This window comes from Molothrus ater, chromosome 6 (genome assembly GCF_012460135.2).
Source record: "Molothrus ater isolate BHLD 08-10-18 breed brown headed cowbird chromosome 6, BPBGC_Mater_1.1, whole genome shotgun sequence".
NCBI lineage: Eukaryota > Metazoa > Chordata > Aves > Passeriformes > Icteridae > Molothrus > Molothrus ater.
Window position 1 is genome coordinate 54,551,650 of NC_050483.2, and position 18,034 is coordinate 54,569,683.

At 43.0% G+C, this 18,034-nt stretch overlaps 1 protein-coding gene across 1 annotated transcript; it reads right to left on the reverse strand.

The window, feature by feature from the left end:
* Nucleotides 1-4,337: 4,337 nt before the first annotated feature.
* On the reverse strand, nucleotides 4,338-7,142 carry GPR132 (G protein-coupled receptor 132). The gene is made up of 2 exons (XM_036384639.1): nucleotides 7,086-7,142; nucleotides 4,338-5,446 (listed from the first exon to the last, which is right to left on the reverse strand). The coding sequence occupies exons 1-2, from the start codon at nucleotides 7,140-7,142 to the stop codon at nucleotides 4,379-4,381; spliced, it is 1,125 nt and encodes a 374-aa protein (XP_036240532.1). The 3' UTR covers nucleotides 4,338-4,378.
* Nucleotides 7,143-18,034: the final 10,892 nt, after the last annotated feature.

Genomic DNA, 18,034 nt, shown 5'->3' on the forward strand with positions numbered 1-18,034 from the left:
GAAATTATTCACTTCATGTTTTATAGTCATACTTAAAATAATCAGCAATGAGCTTATCTCCCAGGTACATTGTAAGTGTCTGAGACACATGTAAAAATAAAATGTTTTATTTATACAGTAGCCCACTCTTATTTTAATCAAATGATTGAAGTTATACCTGAGTAAATACTGAGTATAAAAGAGTGAAATTTTCTAATCCCACCCCCTTACACCAGTGCGCAGCTTACCTGCTCTGCCATCTAAAGACCAAATTGGGAGGCACAGCCTTGGTTTGGTTCTGTGCTCTCTCTAACTCATCTCATAGCTTGGACTGAGTTGGGGAGGTCAGGAGCCAGATCCATATGGGTACAGATCCAGATGGCTGTGTTGAGAACTGCAGACCTGATGTGGCAGGTGAACCTTTCTTCACAGCATGAGGCAGTCCCTGTGGGCTCACTGGTGGTGTGTCTGCAGGAGGAAAGGGTTGAAAGACTCACACACTCAATCCACCCCTCAGATCTGCTCTGAACACACAAGTGCCCTTTGCTGTGTATCTCACACTTGGGCCAGTGCTGAGACCTTTCCTCTGCCTGAATGGCACAGTCAGATGCTGTCTGACAAAAAACAGATTGTGTGCTTGAATTACCAGACAAGAAACAGTCACTTTATCTGGTGGGACATTTTAACAAGATGGAATGTTTCTTGATGCCCTCACTCAGCCATAAAGCTGCTTTTCTGTTTATCCAAAGAAGTCAGCATTTGCCGTTTTCCCATGTGGATATGTTGCTTGGTACCAGGCCCCTAACCCCTTCAGTAATCTATCACAGAATATTTTAGCTTGGAAAGCACCTCTGGAGATTATCTAGGTAAATTTTTATATTAGATCAGGCTGCACAAGTCCGTCACTTCTAAAACTTTTCTTTCAGAGTGTGGCTGAACAAAGAAACTCCAAGGATTTTCATGAAAGGAAGATGCAGAATGACATAGTAATTTAGAATGACATAGTAATTTAGAACAGCATGCAGCTTCATTAAGGCAGCAGAACTGTAGCTGTTGCATCAGACCCTTATAATCCCAAGCCCCTGCATCTATGGCACTGGGTTCTAGTGTTGCTTCACAGAATTGTAGAATAGCCTGAGTTGGAAGAGACCTACAAGGATCATCAAGTCCCAACTCCTGACTCTGCACAGGCACCTGAGAGCATTGTCCAAATGTTCCTTGCACTCTCTCAGGGTTGGTGTTGTGACCACTTCCCTGGGGTGCCTGTTCCAGTGCTCAGCCACCCTCTGAGTGAAGAACCTTTTCCTAACATCTGACCTAAGTCTCCTCTGCCTCAGCTTTAGGACATCCCTCAGGTCCTGTCTCTGTTACCAGAGAGAAGAGACCAGCACCTGCTTCCTTGATTCCCACCATGATGAGGGCTCCCCTCAGTCTCCAGGCTGAACAGACCAAGTGACCTCAGGCACTCCTCATATCCTCCCCTCCAGAGTTTTCACCATCCTCATGGCCCTTCTTTGGTTGTTCTCCGATAGCTTGATGTGGCAGTGTGTTTTAAGAGTTTTATAGTTGTTTCAATTGCAACAGTTAGTGGTTCAAGGTTAATTAAGCAAAATGGTTTACTCCTTGTACCCCCGTTTTATCCCCTCACAATGGTTTCTCCCAAGTTGTTTACCCCGAAGTTTTCCCGCCCCTTAGCCGCCTGTTTCCCTGCTCCTCCCTCCCTTCCCTTGTATGGACCTGTCAATCCGAGTTGTGCTGTCCCCTTCCCTTGTCCATCAACCTGAATCCACCCCAATAATTCCCGAATGTTCGATGTCCTGGTTCTAACAGTTGATTTGTTTTAGAGGCTTCTCCCCTCCCCTATGTTAACCCCATTGTCTTGTTAGATCCCGTGCTCCTCCCCGAGTGTTCTCCCATTGGTTATGTGTTGTTCCCATCCCCTAAAGTAGCCTCCTTTAAAAACCCTAGCCGGATCACTGTTACCTTGTCACTCGTCCCTGATCCATCTTCTGAATAAAGCTTCATTGGATTGCATAGAATGTGCTCTCCTTCGGTTCTTTCCCTCGGCATCCTGGTGGTGTCCTGCTGCAGTGTCACCGTCTTTCCCTCGGCATCCTGGTGGTGTCCTGCTGCAGTGTCACCGTCTTTCCCTCGGGATCCTGGTGGTGTCCTGCTGCAGTGTCACCCTCTTTCCCTCGGGATCCTGGTGGTGTCCTGCTGCAGTGTCACTCACACCGCTGCAACCACGGCCACCTGGAAGGCCTCGGTGGAAGCTCAGGGGCAGCCTCCCTTGTGTGTCCCTCCGGTCACTCAGGGAGCTTTGCTAGCTGCCATTCCAATGCTCTGTGACCGCAGGACAGCCACAGCTTAATGTCATCTTTATATAGTGGCTCCTAAAACTGCACACAAGACTTGAGGTGAGGCTGCAGCTGCTCAGCGCAGAGCAGGACAATCCCCTCCCTCAACACTCACTCCTTAGAGGAAAATCATCAGAGATGTTTAAATACATCGAGGTCAACAGCTAACTTACATCCATGTCAATCAGTTCAGAAGCCTGTACCTCTGGTTTATTCTAAATTCACTTCTGTTTTTCATTAAGGTTTGATTTCAGACTATGAAAATCCTGAGGTTGGGCAGTTTGCATGTGCATCTTCAGAGATGAGTCACCAGTGCTCTGTCTGGCAGGGGCTGTCAGCAGCCACATTCTGCTGCTGCTGCAGAATTCTTCAGCAATTGAAAGTTACAGATATTCAGCATCTTGCAGGTCTCTCCATGATACCTTAGGGTATTTGATCTCCGAGATGCATATAAAAATAGAAATCCAGAATTTTTTAATTAGCGCCACAACAGAATGTCACGTTCTTCCAAGAAACAATCTCCAATTTAGTATTAGGTGGACTACTTTTGAGGACAAAGTCATTTCACATATAAATACCAGAGGAGTCATTCAATAATTAAAAAATGAAATATGTAATAAATTGAGCATATATAATTTTGGCATAAAGGTTCTTTACAAAAGTAAAAAATATATAAAAATAAAACATAACATACAAAGATATCTATGGCAGTTTTAAGACAAAAAGTATTGTATTTGTATTAAGACTGGTTAATATTAATTCAATGCAGAAATGTCAATGTCAAAAACAATTTCAACATGTCACAGAAATACAACACCACAGATTAAATGGAATGATGCTATGAAACACTCTACAAACTCATACTCAAACTGGTTCACGATCTGTCTGTTGAATCACATAAAAATATGAAGAAGTTGTTTAGATAAACATTGCCAGATTTGTATCATTCTTATTTTTTAAATACTTGTTAGAAGGCACAAGGTACTACTATCAACAAGTTATTCATAATAGAAGTGGCAGCAGCAACAGTGGAATTTGCCCCAGCACGTCTGAGGGAGTTCCCAGCTGTGGGGAGGAAGGACTGTGCTCTCCAGATTGCCAGCCTTCAGCAGCATCTGTGAGCCTACCCATAGCTTCTGCAGACTCCTGCACAGTAAAAGTGGGATCAATAACAAAAGGGAAGGGTTAGCTTAGTCAGAAATGTAACACGAATTCAACAAATGTTTGGAGATGGCATAAAAGCAGTCCCTGACTCCACTTGGAAATGTATACATTTTCTGTATATTTCAGTGCATTCTAGGTCTGACTGCAAAACAAGTAAAATTTGCTAATTGTAAACTATCAAGCATTAGAACTGTACAATTTATAATTTCAGGGCAGTGCAGGATCTTGACTAATGCAGCAGCAGTACTGTTGGTCTGTGTTATCAGGCATTTTTTTGCCATTTAATTCTCCTGGAACGTGTGATGTACCTGAAGTCACATGCTAGAGTACGAGGAAAATGTTTACTCATTTTTAATATTTTTCCACTGGTTAACCACAAACGGTAACAGCAGAGTGCATGTATGAGAAATGGAAGATGTACCTCCTCAAGAAGAAAAAATTTCAGCATTAAGAACAGTATATTGTTCTCCTCTGCAATGCTTTAAAAATTTTTTTCTCAGAAGATAAAACTGGTTTTATTTCATATGAGAGAGAGAGTCAGTCTAAAAAAAACCCCAAACTTTTAAGATCACCCAATTTTAGTTCAAGTAAATGACTTCATTTATTTCACATATCCTTAGCAAAGCGGTATTTTCATCAGTGATACTGGTGGGCAAAGTTTATTGTAGGAGACAAACAGAAATGTGAATTATTGCTCCCATAGAGTCCTCAAGGAGTTTATGGCCTATGCAGGATATGCAAGATGATGTCAGCACGTAAAAACTTGTGTCCTGCAGCTGGCATTGGGAACTTCTTATTTGTTCCAGCAGCTACCAGCTAGCTGCCACTTTCCTGGTCTCTGCCACTGGTGCAGGCCTTCGGAATGTCAGATGAATCTGTTATTTCTTTGAGTTTTCTTTACTTTGGCCCCCTTCCTCTGATTCTTTTAGCATTTCCAATTTTATGTTGTCAGTATTGTGATCAGTGGATGAATTTAGCTTGGATGAGTTCCATCTCCATCTTCTCAGGCTCCTATAACAGTCTTTTCTGACGTTTTCACTGACCAGAACGTAGATAATTGGATCAGCAACGCTGTTTGCAGTGCCTAAACACAGAAACACTGTAAAAATTGAATATATCTTATTTTCAAATGGACATGGGCAGTCCTGATGAAACATAAAGTGTATGGCTCTTATTATGAGGACCACATGATATGGAGCGAAGCAGATCAAGAAAATAGCAATAATGGCAATGGCCACATGCTTCACTTTGGCTTTCTCACGACAAGTCAAGCTGCTGCTTCTTTTTGTAGCTTGGAAAATTTTGTAGTTTGTAAAAATCAGGATTGTGAGGGGTATGAGAAATCCAAACAGGAATCTAGCACAGCTGAAACAAGCCAATAATAAGTCAAGGGGCACTGTCTCAAAGCAGGTTTTCATCTCTGTACAGTTTTGTGCATCTTTCATAAAAAATACTGGCAAGTGGATTCCTACAACCACAATAAAGAGAAAACAGACTATTATGGTGGCCTTCTTCTGTTGTCTTCTCCCCCTTGATTCCAGAGAATACACCAGTGCCACGTAACGATCCACAGAGATGCAGCACAAAAGCAGAATGCTGAAGTAGATATTGCAGAAAAAGATGAATCCTGTTGTCCTGCAAGCAAAGTCACCCATGGTCCAGTTGTGCCCGTTTTTCACATAGATAATCCAGACAGGCAAGGTACTTAAATACATCAGGTCACACAATGATAAACTGAAAATGTAGATGGCAACTACTGTATTCCTTTGGATTTGTACAAATGTAAGCAGAGAAGTTAAGCAATTTGCTGGAATGCCTATAGCAAAAACAATGCTGTAAACAACAACCAGAAGTGTCTGACTGTCTTGATAAGGAATTTCTGGGCAAGTGGAGTTACAATTTTTGTTTAGACAGAGTTCCATTATTCTTTCTCCAGATGATATTTCCTAAGAATCAGAAGACAAGGTGGAAAGTTAGCATTGCATCACTTAAAAATATGTCAGTAAAGGTTATGGTCCCATAGGTGCCAACTTGTCATGTTTGTGGAGCAAGTGGAAAGAAGGATGTTTGAAAGGTTCCTCCTCAGACATGAACTGAGAAAGAGAGGGTCACATGCCTCCACCTCTCAGAGTTGGACTGGATTCTGGTGGCTATGTGGAAACTCTCTCAAGGGGGATCTGAAGTTTTGTCCCTGGACATAAAATCATCCATCTCCTTTTTGTCAGTTCCCATTCTAAAATTATATTGTAAATGCTAAAACTGTCATCATTCCTCTTGCCAAGTATCATCTGCACCCAAAATCTCACATGGGGATCAGCCTACAGAAATAAGGCAGATGAATATGAAGTTGTGGACCAGCTTAGACATATTTGAAAAAAAAGCTGGGGTTCAGTATTGTCCCATCTTCAGAATGACTGGAGAAAAGAATCTTCACTGTTGTGTGGAGGAGATGGCACAGTACTCAGAGCAGTGACAGGACCTGAGGGAATAGCCTGAAGTGGTGTCAGGGAGGTTTAGGCTGGCTATTGGAAAAAGGGAGGGTTGTTGAGCTGGTGTTAACTTATGAGCACGGTGGATGCAATAAGCGAGGGCTGGTGGTGATGCATTTTTTGCTGCCTCTAAGCATCTCCTCCTCCTCCTTTGGTGGAGGAGGAGGGGTCTCTTCTGGGCCACCTACCAATCTGCTGTGTAGAGGGAATAAAAAAGGTGCTTGATTTCAGGGTCAGCAGTGGTTCTCTGCCCAGGCCTCCTCTGTGAACTGACATACAGAACTTGTCCTCGACTCAAAACACGCTTGGTGGTGTGAGAGCTGCTGTACACTGCACACCACAGAGCTGCTGTAACCCTGCTCACCACAGAGCTGCTCCACACCACACAGGGTCTTGGAGACCTCCCTTTCTATGGTAAAGCACAACAGGTGAATACAGCTCACAGTCAGGCAGATGGTGACATCCAGGGCAGGGACATGGCACAAGTCACACACCTTGTCTACCCACACACCTCAATAAAAGCACCTTCAGGAGTGGTTGAGGGTGCTCTCTCCTTCCCTCCTCCTGGCTTTGCTCACTTCTCCTGATCCTGTGCTTGTTTGAATATTCTTCTTTCTGTCGGGCTTCCCCCAGAGCAGTCAGTGATGGTGCAGGGCAGCAAACAGTGGAAGAGTTCTATGGATACATGGCTCCCAATGCTTGTTTGTCTTGCCTCCTCCCCTCCCACTTTTGCTCCAAGTTTCCTTCCCATGCTCAGCATCCTTGAGGGAGCCTCAGGAAGGGGATGCCTGTGACTTTCTAAGCTACTTGCCTGGAACAGGCATTTTTCCTTGGTGTTTGGCATATGGACTAAGCCACAGGGCTGGAGCTGAGCCGAAGAGACCTTCACATGTAAATGGCTGTCAGCACCAAGCACAATGCCTCAGCTGACAAAGTGCAGCCATGAGCATGGACCTACCCTTCAAAAGAAAATCAGGTGCTGAAGGACTGTCCTGAAGCTTTGACCTGTCAGCTTTGGAGCTTTGGAGGAGGAGTGTTCTAAGTCCCAGCCCAATATAAGGAAGGAGGAGAGGAGGCCATTTGCTCCACTCCTCACCTTCTCCAGGCTCTCAGCCCTGTCCAGGGAAGAGTCTTCTTCCACTGGCCACGGCATCCACCTCCAGTTCAGAGCTTCACTTTCTCCACTCAGTTCTCCAGGCCTGCTGAGAGGTTTCTCCACAAAGCAGCACTCAGCAGACAATTTATGACTTTTCTCCTGGTGACATTTTCTCTTGTGTTGACACAACCCTTAAGGGGAAGGAAGTAACACCACAATCGTCCACCCTGTGACTAAAGTCAACTTCTCTGTGCCTCTATAGCTCTCTTCAATTGAAACCACATTCCTGTCTTCTCAGACCTTTAGAGTTTAATAGTTTGATGCTTGGCTCAGCCTAGATGATTCCCAGTTCTTCCTCTGGGACGTTGAGGCTAACCTGCATCTCAAATATTAATTCAAATGAAAAGCAGTAATTATTACACCAGTGAAAAAAACTAGACACCATTTTCTATTAATATTTGTGATGGTCAGCTTTGGTTTGAACACCAGAACTCAAGAGATTTATCACACCCAGCAATTTTCAAGCATTTATAAAGGGTAAAACGTAGTGATGATGGCAAGAATGAGCAATATCCAAGAACCCATTTGTAAGACACAAACTGTTCCAATGAGTTATCTTTACTTCCCTGAATCCTTCAGTTGAGCAAGCCTCTCCACAGTAGCTGTTTTCACCTTTTTTGGCCTATCCTGATCTGCTAGGTCTCACCAATCATAGGTGTTAGAGCAGCTGTGTTTTGCATCAGCAGCTCAATGTATTTTTGTCAGCACTCTGAGGCTTCTTGCTCTGTGAGAGTCACTGCACGAGACATACCGCAGTTATCACGTGCACCTTTCTCACCTTCAAGATGTGCAAAACATCTCATCTTCCAGGACAGAGAGAGCACGAAGCACCTGAGCAAAAATTACTAGAAGATGGAGTAATCTGCTAAGATTTGCTGCATGCCTGCTCTGTACTTACACTCTCCATTTCTAATATTCTTATGCTGTTTCCGTGCTGTTAGACAGCTAGATAATTACGTTTCATACTCCTAAAATGCAGTGGCTCCTGCTGCTCATTTGGGCCAATTGCATTAATCTTTTCTCAAGAAAAGTGTTTTCAGTAATACTGAAGTGAAATAAAAAAAGGAAAATGAAAACAAGCAGGAAAGCAAAAGGCTTTACTTTGTCTTTTTTTTTTTTTTTTTTTTTTTTTGTTATTTGTGTATGAGCTACTCATGTGAAACTGTTTAAGTTTCCAAAGGAGAAGTTGGAGTGATAAAAATAGCCACTATTAGAAAAAGTAAAAAAACGAAATTACTGTTATGGTTACAAGGCAGGGAAGGATAAGTCAAAAAAAGCACAATAGTTGGACAGAGACTGGTTGAAAGTCTTTGGAGTAACTCACCTGATATACACAGGGACAGAAGAATAAAAAAGGACGCAGTAAAATCCATAATCATGAGTACAATTCCCCACATCCCTAACCATGAGTACAATTACATGATCAAAGCACATTAATTAATATATATTTTATTTTCTAATATTTTTCTGATCATCCATCTCTTCCAGGCATTATTTTTAGAGCCAAAAGTTTTGAGGCATTTATGTGGATATTAGGAACAATGTGAAATAACCTCTGTGATGGTTAAAATGAAAACAAACTTTCCCTTCACACTTTCCTTCCTGTCCCAAATATCTGTAGAGGAAAACAACCTGAGTGTCTCAAAGCACACATCAGCCTTCAGCGAAAGAGGACCTGAGTTTCTCCTGAGGGATTCTGTGTGCTTTCCTTGGTAGAATGTGGTGCTGGAAGGGTTTGACATGAGGGTGCCAGCAGGATGTCAGTTGGACACTCAGATCTATATTGAAACACATCAGTTCCCAGATGTGACATTTGTGCCACCTACAGTGCTTGTCACCAGCAGTGTCACTCCTCCAACGTCTGAACCTGGGCTTCTCCTCATGCAGAACTTACAATAATTGCCTGTAAATTATCAACTGATAAACTTTTGTGTCTCTTAACTTGAAACTAAGAAATTGCTGTGCTATTTGCTCTGCTGTTCTTGAAAGAAGGAAAAATGGTTATGGTGTCTTTGAATAGAAACAGATCATGGCCCATATGCCCAGCAAGTCAGTGAACTGCTTTATTTTTTTCCATTATTAATTTAAACAAATTAGCAAATGAAGTCACTTCTATAAGCAAATCTCAGCATAAAAAGGAGAAACAGCCATGGCTGTACTTGGTTACTCATCAGACCAATCATTTTTACTGACACACACAACACAGTGGGATTTGAAGCTGTATAGTTTGAAGTTTAAACCCATTTTCAAGCAACTTGGTTTCAAATTTGAACAAAATATATGAATATATAATCTTGGCACACTATAGTTTGAAAACTGTGTTTAGAAAAAAAACAACTGTTTTAAAGCTATCCTGGGAATCCAACCTGAGCACAACTCTATCCTAAAATATCTTTCTGCCACTGGTGGAGCAGGTGATCCCTCTCTTGCCTAGTGCTGGTTAAAACAAGTTTCAGCATTTGTAGCTGAAAGAAGCAAGACCCTGGGATTAGTTATACAGCCTTTATATTTAATTCTGTGTTGCAGATATGAGGTGTAATGCAGATATAAGCAGTTATATTACATCATATTACAAAGATATTAATATGAAGATAATAATGAATATAAAAATAAAGAAGGTACATGGTAGAAGAGAGAAGTTATTAATCAATTGCCTTTCAGGAGGGGAGAAGCTCAGCAATCTTTCCTGAGGAGGGAAAGATACTTGATTTACCTCAAGATAACACTGTTCATGGCTGTGAACTCTCAATGACTGTAGATTTTTAAATGCAGGTTCTACATAAATTCATACATCCGCTTCCCCCTTTCCACAATCTAGAAATCCCACAATAGTACTAAATGTGCTAATTTGCTAAAATGAGCAGCTGTGGTATTACTAAGGGGAAGTGTCATAATTCAGGCTTGAATTATGAGGCTCAGTTTTAAAAAGTGATCCTTCCTTAATCTGGGTGTCCTAGTGCCTTGCTACCTGGAGAGGGACTGCACAGGAGAGAAGAATGTCTGGTGGATGTGGGAGAAATGTTGACAAGAGATCCTTGTAAAGGGCTTAAGACCACGTTATTCAACGTATATAAAAGCAGGTAAAACTGCTTAAACATTGTAGGTAGGGGAAGTTCACAGGTGAGAAATAGACCCCAAAATCCACCTGTACCAGGGGACTTTGGTTTCATGATTCAAAGGCTATAAGTCAGGATTTTGTGACTACAGACCTAGCAAAGTTTCTCAGTCCTCCCTGAGAGCATCAGAGTGCAGCTATTGCAGGACAGATTTACTCCCTGGTACCCACCAGCTTGTGTGGAAAAGATCCCAGAGCCAGAGGAATGGCTCCATGGCCAGGAGAAGCAACAGGAAGCCCAGAAAAGCTGTCATAAATTTGGGGCTAAACTGTAAAGCCTGTCAAGTCAAAAGGCTGAGGTAAGTGTAGGTGTTAAAGCAGCGGCAGTGAAAGTGAGCAACTGAGAGCAGCTCTGCTTCACATCTCACCACACCTGAAACCATCAAGCACTCAATGAGTCCCTAAATATTGCAACTGAATTGGTGGCCTTGTCATTGGGGGCTAATTGTGTATAGCTTCTGTTAAAGAAGGAGCCCATTTGGAAACCCAGCTGACCAAACTTTCGTTCTGGTTGTGCTGGAACTACAGAGTTTTAGAAAAAGTGGATGAGTGTGGTGATTCCCATTCCTCTCTCCTGTATCAGGGTGCTCAAGGATGCTGAAGCACAGCCAAGTGCCAGCAGATTTGGTACTAAGGGTATAGAAGTGGATGGATACTGCTCTGAATTACTAAAAGAACAGGCTGGGATGTTGGAGAACAGGCTGGGATATCAGGGAACAGGATGTTTTAACAAAGTGAGGAGGTCTAGCTATGCTGACACACTGTCAGAGATGAATGTGTTTTATTGCCAGGTTTAAGGAAAATTTGACTTCAAGCAGCTGAACAAAGAAGCACCAAGACCTATGTCCAAACCCACCAGTGTAGCCCTTAAAAAGGGGTGCTCTGTTATCCTTTAGATTTCAAGTTTTCTCCAGCAGCTATTTATGGATATCATCCTCCTTATTCTTGGCCTCTAGGCCTTCAAACAGGAGACTCCTGCCAAACCTCTGGCACCTGCAGTTAGAAACACACTAAGAGCCATAGAAAGGCCCAGTCCAGAGCCATGTCCACCCCAACCTACTGTGACTCAAAATCATCTCTGGGGTAGCAACTGAATGTATCCGTAACCAAACACATCTGATCAAACTCCCAGATCCACAAGTGTCCCCTCTTTCCTTCACTGACACCTTCACTGCAATCATTACAGTCACAGGGATCACAGGTGCTTTCTGCATCCCCAAAATGCATTTGTCTCTTTCATCCCTGTTAAATCCCCCAGTCATAGCATAAACTGTGCTGCAAAGAGTGAGCACAGGTAGGATGGCTCCTCTTTCCAGGAGGAGGAAAATCTGAAGATAGTGTTGAGCTTTGACCTTGTGCAGTAGATTATCTCTCCCTGATAGGAGTCTTGGCCCTGCCCTCGTGGGTCTCTATGGAAGCTGCTGTGGTGGCATCATCAGTACTAAAGATGGTGCTGGGGAAAAACAGAGCAAAGAGTTGCCCAAAACAATTTAATGATCTGTTAGACCTGGGCTCACTGACATAAAGGCTGCTACTGACTAGTCTAGGTAGTTTTGTATTAAATTATTTTACTTTTGTCTAAAGTGGATGTCTCTGAGCAAGTAGGATTTGTTTTGCTTTGCAAAAACCATGGTGCCTTTTTTACTTGAAACAATCCTATTTTTAACAGTGCCTACAAATAGTATTTAGCAGTGCTCTGAACTTAGACACAAATATTTCCTCCTTCTCCATTTACCGTGAAGCACACTTTCTTTGTTCCTTTTTGTCTTCTGATTTGCTCTCAACGAATTGGAGAACTTCCATTTTCCTTTTTGACATCTAGGTCACTTCCTGTAGCTACCTTACCATACCAACAGCAGGGCTTTCCCCTTAAGACTTTAGTGATACCAAAAAAAAACTGTGATGCTCAAAGATTCCTCTTTGAATGTACACATACCTCTGACATCTCTGTGAGCACACTCACTTCTGCTAATCTGTGGTATTTTGTCTGAGTCGTCATCTCTGATCTCTTCTGGCTCTTTATACACCTACTACAATGAGCCTCTTTGTTTGTCGGCACACTATCCTGGAAGTTGTTAATGTAAAAATCCCAGTTAGTAGACATTTCCCAACGCATCCTGACACTTGACAGCAAAATTATTTGTGTGATCATGGTGAAGCTGTAAGATCAGTGTCTTCCAAGGGCTTGGGAAATGCTGAACCTGAAAGAGCCATCTGCACTTTCAGGCAGAAATCTGTGCAGAGGGGGTGCCCAATTCAAATTAAATTTCTTTAAATATTCTTTAAATTTCTTTAAATATAGTGTCCTGCGTAGAGAACTTTGGAAAACTTCTCAGAAGAAAATCAGTCTTGCCCATCGTATACTAATGAGCAGAAAAAGTGTTTATTTTTTTGTTTGTTTTGTTTTTGTTGGTTTTTTTGGGGGGGTGGGGTTTGTGATTTTTTTTTACTTTCTTTTGGTTTTTTTTGTTTCTCCCCTACAGCCCTCTTCTCCACAACGAAGTTGCTGGAAGTTAAAGAGCTGCTGGTTTAGAGGCAGCAGCAGATCTAAATGGGATTATGAGAAGGACAGGTTTAAAATAAACCCAGATGCTCTTTGGTCTTTGGAAGAGTAGTCAACTCTGAAAATATTTGACCAAAAAAAAGTTAATTTAAACTCCAGTTAGCCTCCACATCCCTGAGTGCCAGATATCAGCAATGCTGTGTGAATAAAAGGTGGAGAAAAAGAAGGAATGTAGTGTATCCAATTAGTCTCTATAGACCAGCAGGTAAACTTGACAATTAAATGCCTACCTTGCTTTTCCAGCAGAGTAAGGATGAGAGGAAAGGCTGGATGTGAATTCTCTGAAAAGAAACCCAGCATTCATATTTCTCTTATAATTCTGTATTCATGGCTCATGCACTGCAGTAATAGCTAAAGCTCACCTCACAGCAACCTCTATTCTGCCAAAATCCTTCAATCCTAGTAATCATCTGTCCCTGACTGGAAATAAAGTGGATTTCTAAGAGAAATATGTTTTTTATAGGTAAGGGAATTCATAAGGAAGACAAGTAGGAGGGGCTGCATCAACTGCAATTAATTATTACAGACCCAGCAACTTCATCAGTCACAAGGAGATTTAGACTGTGGTGAGGCATCAACACAATCTGCATTTCTTGAGCACAGACACACGGCACGGAGAAACATTGACCAGAACAGAACAAAGGAAAATGCTGCCAAATAGAAGCAATGCCTTGACTCAGAGATGGAACACTTACCTTTTTTTTTTCCTTTTTTCCCCCTGGTTTTCACAGAGGAGACGATGGAGTGCTCCAGCTCATGCCGTGCTCAGAGGCTGCTCTGCCAGAGCTGGAGGAAGTAGCTGATGATACCACGTGCAGTCCTGAGTGCTGTGAGCTAAAAGAGGTTCTGTGGGCACAGCTTCATCAAAAGTCCCCAAAAGTGTGTCACTTTTAGCTGGGTGTGCACGGAAAGCAGAGGCCGCCCAGTGCCAGCAGAGCACCTAGGAGGAGAAGCAGCCTTAAAAATTGTTTGCTGTCAAATTCTGTCATTTGTACAGAATTGCACAAGTGTGGGAGGTTGTACAGCGAGTGGGATGTTGCTTTGGTGACTGCCAGGCTCTTGTTTGGGCTCCTGTTCTGGATGTGCACCTAACTCACTGCAAACATGCCCCAGAGAGACAAGGGACTGATGAACTGCCCCAAGCCCTGTGGCTCCTTGGGTCAGAGCACCTGTGGGAGGAGCTGATTCCTACAGTGGAGGAAATTCCCACTGTGGGAATGAACTCACCTGAATATGTGTGAATTGGCTGGGTATTGAAAAATGGGAAACAGTATTAGAGCCCAATAAACCGTGTGGTGATATGAGGGAAAGCCTATTCTGGTGCCAGCTGGGATAGAAAAGGCTGAGAATGCTGAAGAAGATTTGATGGTGTTTTAAACACCTTCTAGAAGTAGAATTGAGTTGCAGGAGTTCCTTAATAGCAAAGAGCATTGATAAGAAGGAGAAGGAGCATATGATCTTTACCAAGTGACCTAGTTCAGGCTTTCTGTGAGGGAGGAGGAAGACCCCAATATTACAGTGCCAGTTTGTGAGACCCGTTGCATGTGGTTTTGCAGATGCTGTGTGTGACTCAGTCAAAGTTAGTTATGGCCTTCAGGCAACTTTTCCATCATTCCTACCAGTGCCACTTTCAGTGAGGTGCTCACAGGACCCCACGAGGGTCTGTCAGTGCTTGCAGACTGCTGAGGGCTAAGGTGGACAGGAAGGAACTGTAGGGTGACAACCCAAGGTAAGCTGAGAACTGAATTTACTTTTGGTATCTGTATTGAAAGTGAAACATTTCTTCTGAAAATTAAAGACATGCATGGTATATGCTTTCATTCTGATGTAAAAAAGTTACTTTGGTTCTGTTCTGGAGGAGGTTTCTGGAGATGGGTCTTTCTGTAAAGAGCAATTTATTCTCAGGAACCAGAAGGAATTGGGGAAAAAAGAGGCTGAAGCTGGTTTCCATCTGTGAAGGAGAATAGGTGAAATTTCTGTCTGTACCAGCTCAACTTGACTGGACATATTGCTGGAACGTGTCTGTGCACTGCCTCAAATGTGTGATTTCATGTCGTTCCTTCTCTGTGTAGTAATGGAACCCAAAGGAAAACACGATGAAGGAGTAATGTTTCTGAGATGACTACAGATGTTTTTGTCTCTGTGCCTGTCTTTCATTCAGATGTGTGGGATAGAAGAGCAGAGTGCTCTCAGACCTGAGGAACTGGAGTTTTCACAGAGACCAGGGGCTCCTCTGTGGTATTTGTGATGTCCAGCTCACGGTTCCCATTTGGCTGCAATCAGGTGTGGGGTCAAATACCTGCCTGATTGTTTTCTCCATGATGTTTGGTTTAGGATAGCCAGAGACACATTTGCATTTTCCAACTGGATTTAATGATGAAACTTTGAAAATTGCATGGTCCTCCATAGGGAAATGAAAGGTGAGACATCTCTGTGGCCTTGAATCTTCCAGTCAGACTTGAAAAATGTTACTATTTATCTTCTTCATGCTTCTCTCAGTAGTACAGCACCAGCTGACATCACCCAAAACCATTCTCTTGCAAGATGAAGACTGATGCAAGATTTCATGTTGGAGGATGCTTTCAAAATCTTCTGATAAGATCTTCTGTGACTGGAGATGAAAACTGAGGTACACCTTCTGTGGGTGGCAAGACCAGAACAAATATGTCAAATGTACTCTGGTTTTGGTAGAGATAATACAAGCAGTGCAGCAATATAAATTTTGGTCTGAGCTGCATTGTACTGATCTCTCACGCAGTCAGTAAAAAAAGATTAGATAAAGAACCATTTAAAGCAGAGTTCAGAAACTCTCTGGCCAAATCCAACTGAAGTAAATGGAAATGTTTCTTTTAAACTCAGTGAGTTCAGATTGGGCATTTTGAGACTATTTCTTTCTGCAATTTAATTTCTGGGTGCTATTTAGCTAGTTGCCTTTAGATTGTGTGTTCAAGCAAGGTAAGCTGCATAAGTGATGTCTTCTATGCACTCTTCATGATTTTCCTGCTGAGGTACAGTGACTGTCCAAACAGTAATAGAGAAAAAGGTCCAGCCCTGCTTTAACTCAGTTCTACATAACACAGATTTTTTTTTTTTTAAATTTTCACAGCACTATGATAGAGAAATTGCTTATGCACCACTGATCAGTTAACAGAAATAACTGTGGAAAGCTGATGTGATCCAATGTGTTCGAAAGACTTTTAGACTTGAGTTTTTCACTCCCCTTTTCTTTCATTTAGAACTTATTAAGAGAAAAACAGGTAAAATATTTCTCTGTTCCACTGCATATTAAAATGCTCTGTGTTAATGTCATCTTCCCCTGGTTGTGATCAACAAGAACCTATAAATGGAGGAAATTTCAGATCATCTGCCTCTCCTTTCTCCACCTGCAGCTGAATACAGGGTTGTGGTCATTTATTGCAAAAGATTACCCAGGAAGACAATTTTGTACAATCGTGCATCTTTTGTGTAGGTAACCAAGGTTCTTTTTTTTTGGAAAATGAGAGAATATGGCTTTAAATTTGCAGCATGGGAAGTGAGGAAATGAAAACGGTATCTTGAAGTACAGGTCTTATGAAACAACCAAATGTCTGTCTCTGCCTGTTACCAGGCAGTGCACTGAATGAAAACAGAGCTGCAACCTGTCTGGGGAGTGCAGCATATACAGGATGGCAAAAAGGACTTTCTTAATCATGAGGAAGGCAGGAAAGTGGCCAAGAGTCTCTAGGACAGCAGTGTCCAGGGGCTACGAAGCACTGAGCACAGAATTCTGCTCTGTGCTGCTGTGGCCAAAGCACTGTGTGAGTGCCCCTGCACTGGTGTGATCCACAGCTGTGCCTAGCAAACAATCTCAGTAGCCTGGGCTGTCTGTGACAGTGGCTGTGATGCTGTTGGTTTGGCACAGGGACAAAAGTTGGCCATGGTGCTTTTTTTCAGTCTATATCAGGATCAACCACAGGATGTGTTAACTCTGCTAAAACTGAAGCTCAGCTTCCTCGCAGATGCTTCCTATCTGCAGAGTGTTTCTCTTTCACACGAGGTGCAGGCACATGCCACACTGGCAGCCAGGCCAGCTGAGTGGCAAAACCATCGAGCTGGGCCCAGCACAGAGCTTAGAACGATTTCTGTCTGACCATGCACACTCAATCCATAGCATGCAGTCTGCAGGGAATGCAGACAAGTCCTGCTGCTGGAAATTAACAACATGGGGCTGTCAGTTGCTAACATTTTTGGTTCAGTGGCTTTCCTGCATGTGATGGGTGGGACACACTCAGAATTCTGCTGCTTAGTCAAGCTGCATAAGTGCTTGCATTTCATGTCTGTGTTGGAAAGCCCTCCTGCTTCAAGTTTGCCTGGTTTTGTGAGTGGTGTGCAGAAATTTGGCAGTTCTCCTTTTTCACTGGTGTAGTGATGTACTGTGTGCCTCAGGGGTGGAGATCCACTAAGTTGAATGTGACTGATCATGCCCTCATCAAAGAAAGGTCTCTCACTGAAGAGAAAAGCTCTGTCTGTGTTTGACAGCCCTACCCTGCCACATGCTGGGATTGATATGGTCCCTGTCAGGAGCTCGCTGGAAGAGCACAGCAGGTTGTCACACAGAGCTTCTGAGAGACTTGTCTGGGGCAACAACAGCTTTATCCTCTGATGGTAAGAGTGGAGAGGTGCCGGTCTGTACCTTGAGGTCCTTGGGATGAGGTGGGGTTATATCTGACAGCTTTTTTGGGACACCCTGCTGCCAGTGGTGTGGCCAAAGCTGAGACACAAGTGTGCTGCTGCAGCTCAGGCAATTTGGCTCCAAACTTTGAATTCAGTCTCTGGACCTGTGTGCTCCCAAGCATCCCAATCCATCCCCTTTGCCCTTTTGTTCAGCTCCAGCTGTCAGAATAAAAGGAAACTGAAAACATGATGAGTTAGCAGGCGCCCATCACTACCTGCCACGCTGTGCCAGGCTCAGCTCTGCTGCTCATGCTGCACGTGCAGCCCTGTGACAGATTTTTCTGGCTTTCTTTTCTTATACTGAGAAACCCTAACACCCACAGGGGTAGAAAGGTTACAGTTGTTAGTGCAGGAAAAGGGTGCGGTTCAGAGAATACTCAATTACAATTTTTTTACAATCTCAAAGCAGTGGCAGTGCTGGGCCAAGACCTGAAATTTGTTTAACTCTAACAGATCAGAGAGGAGTTCAAGCTGGTTTTGCATCTTGTGCAAACAGCT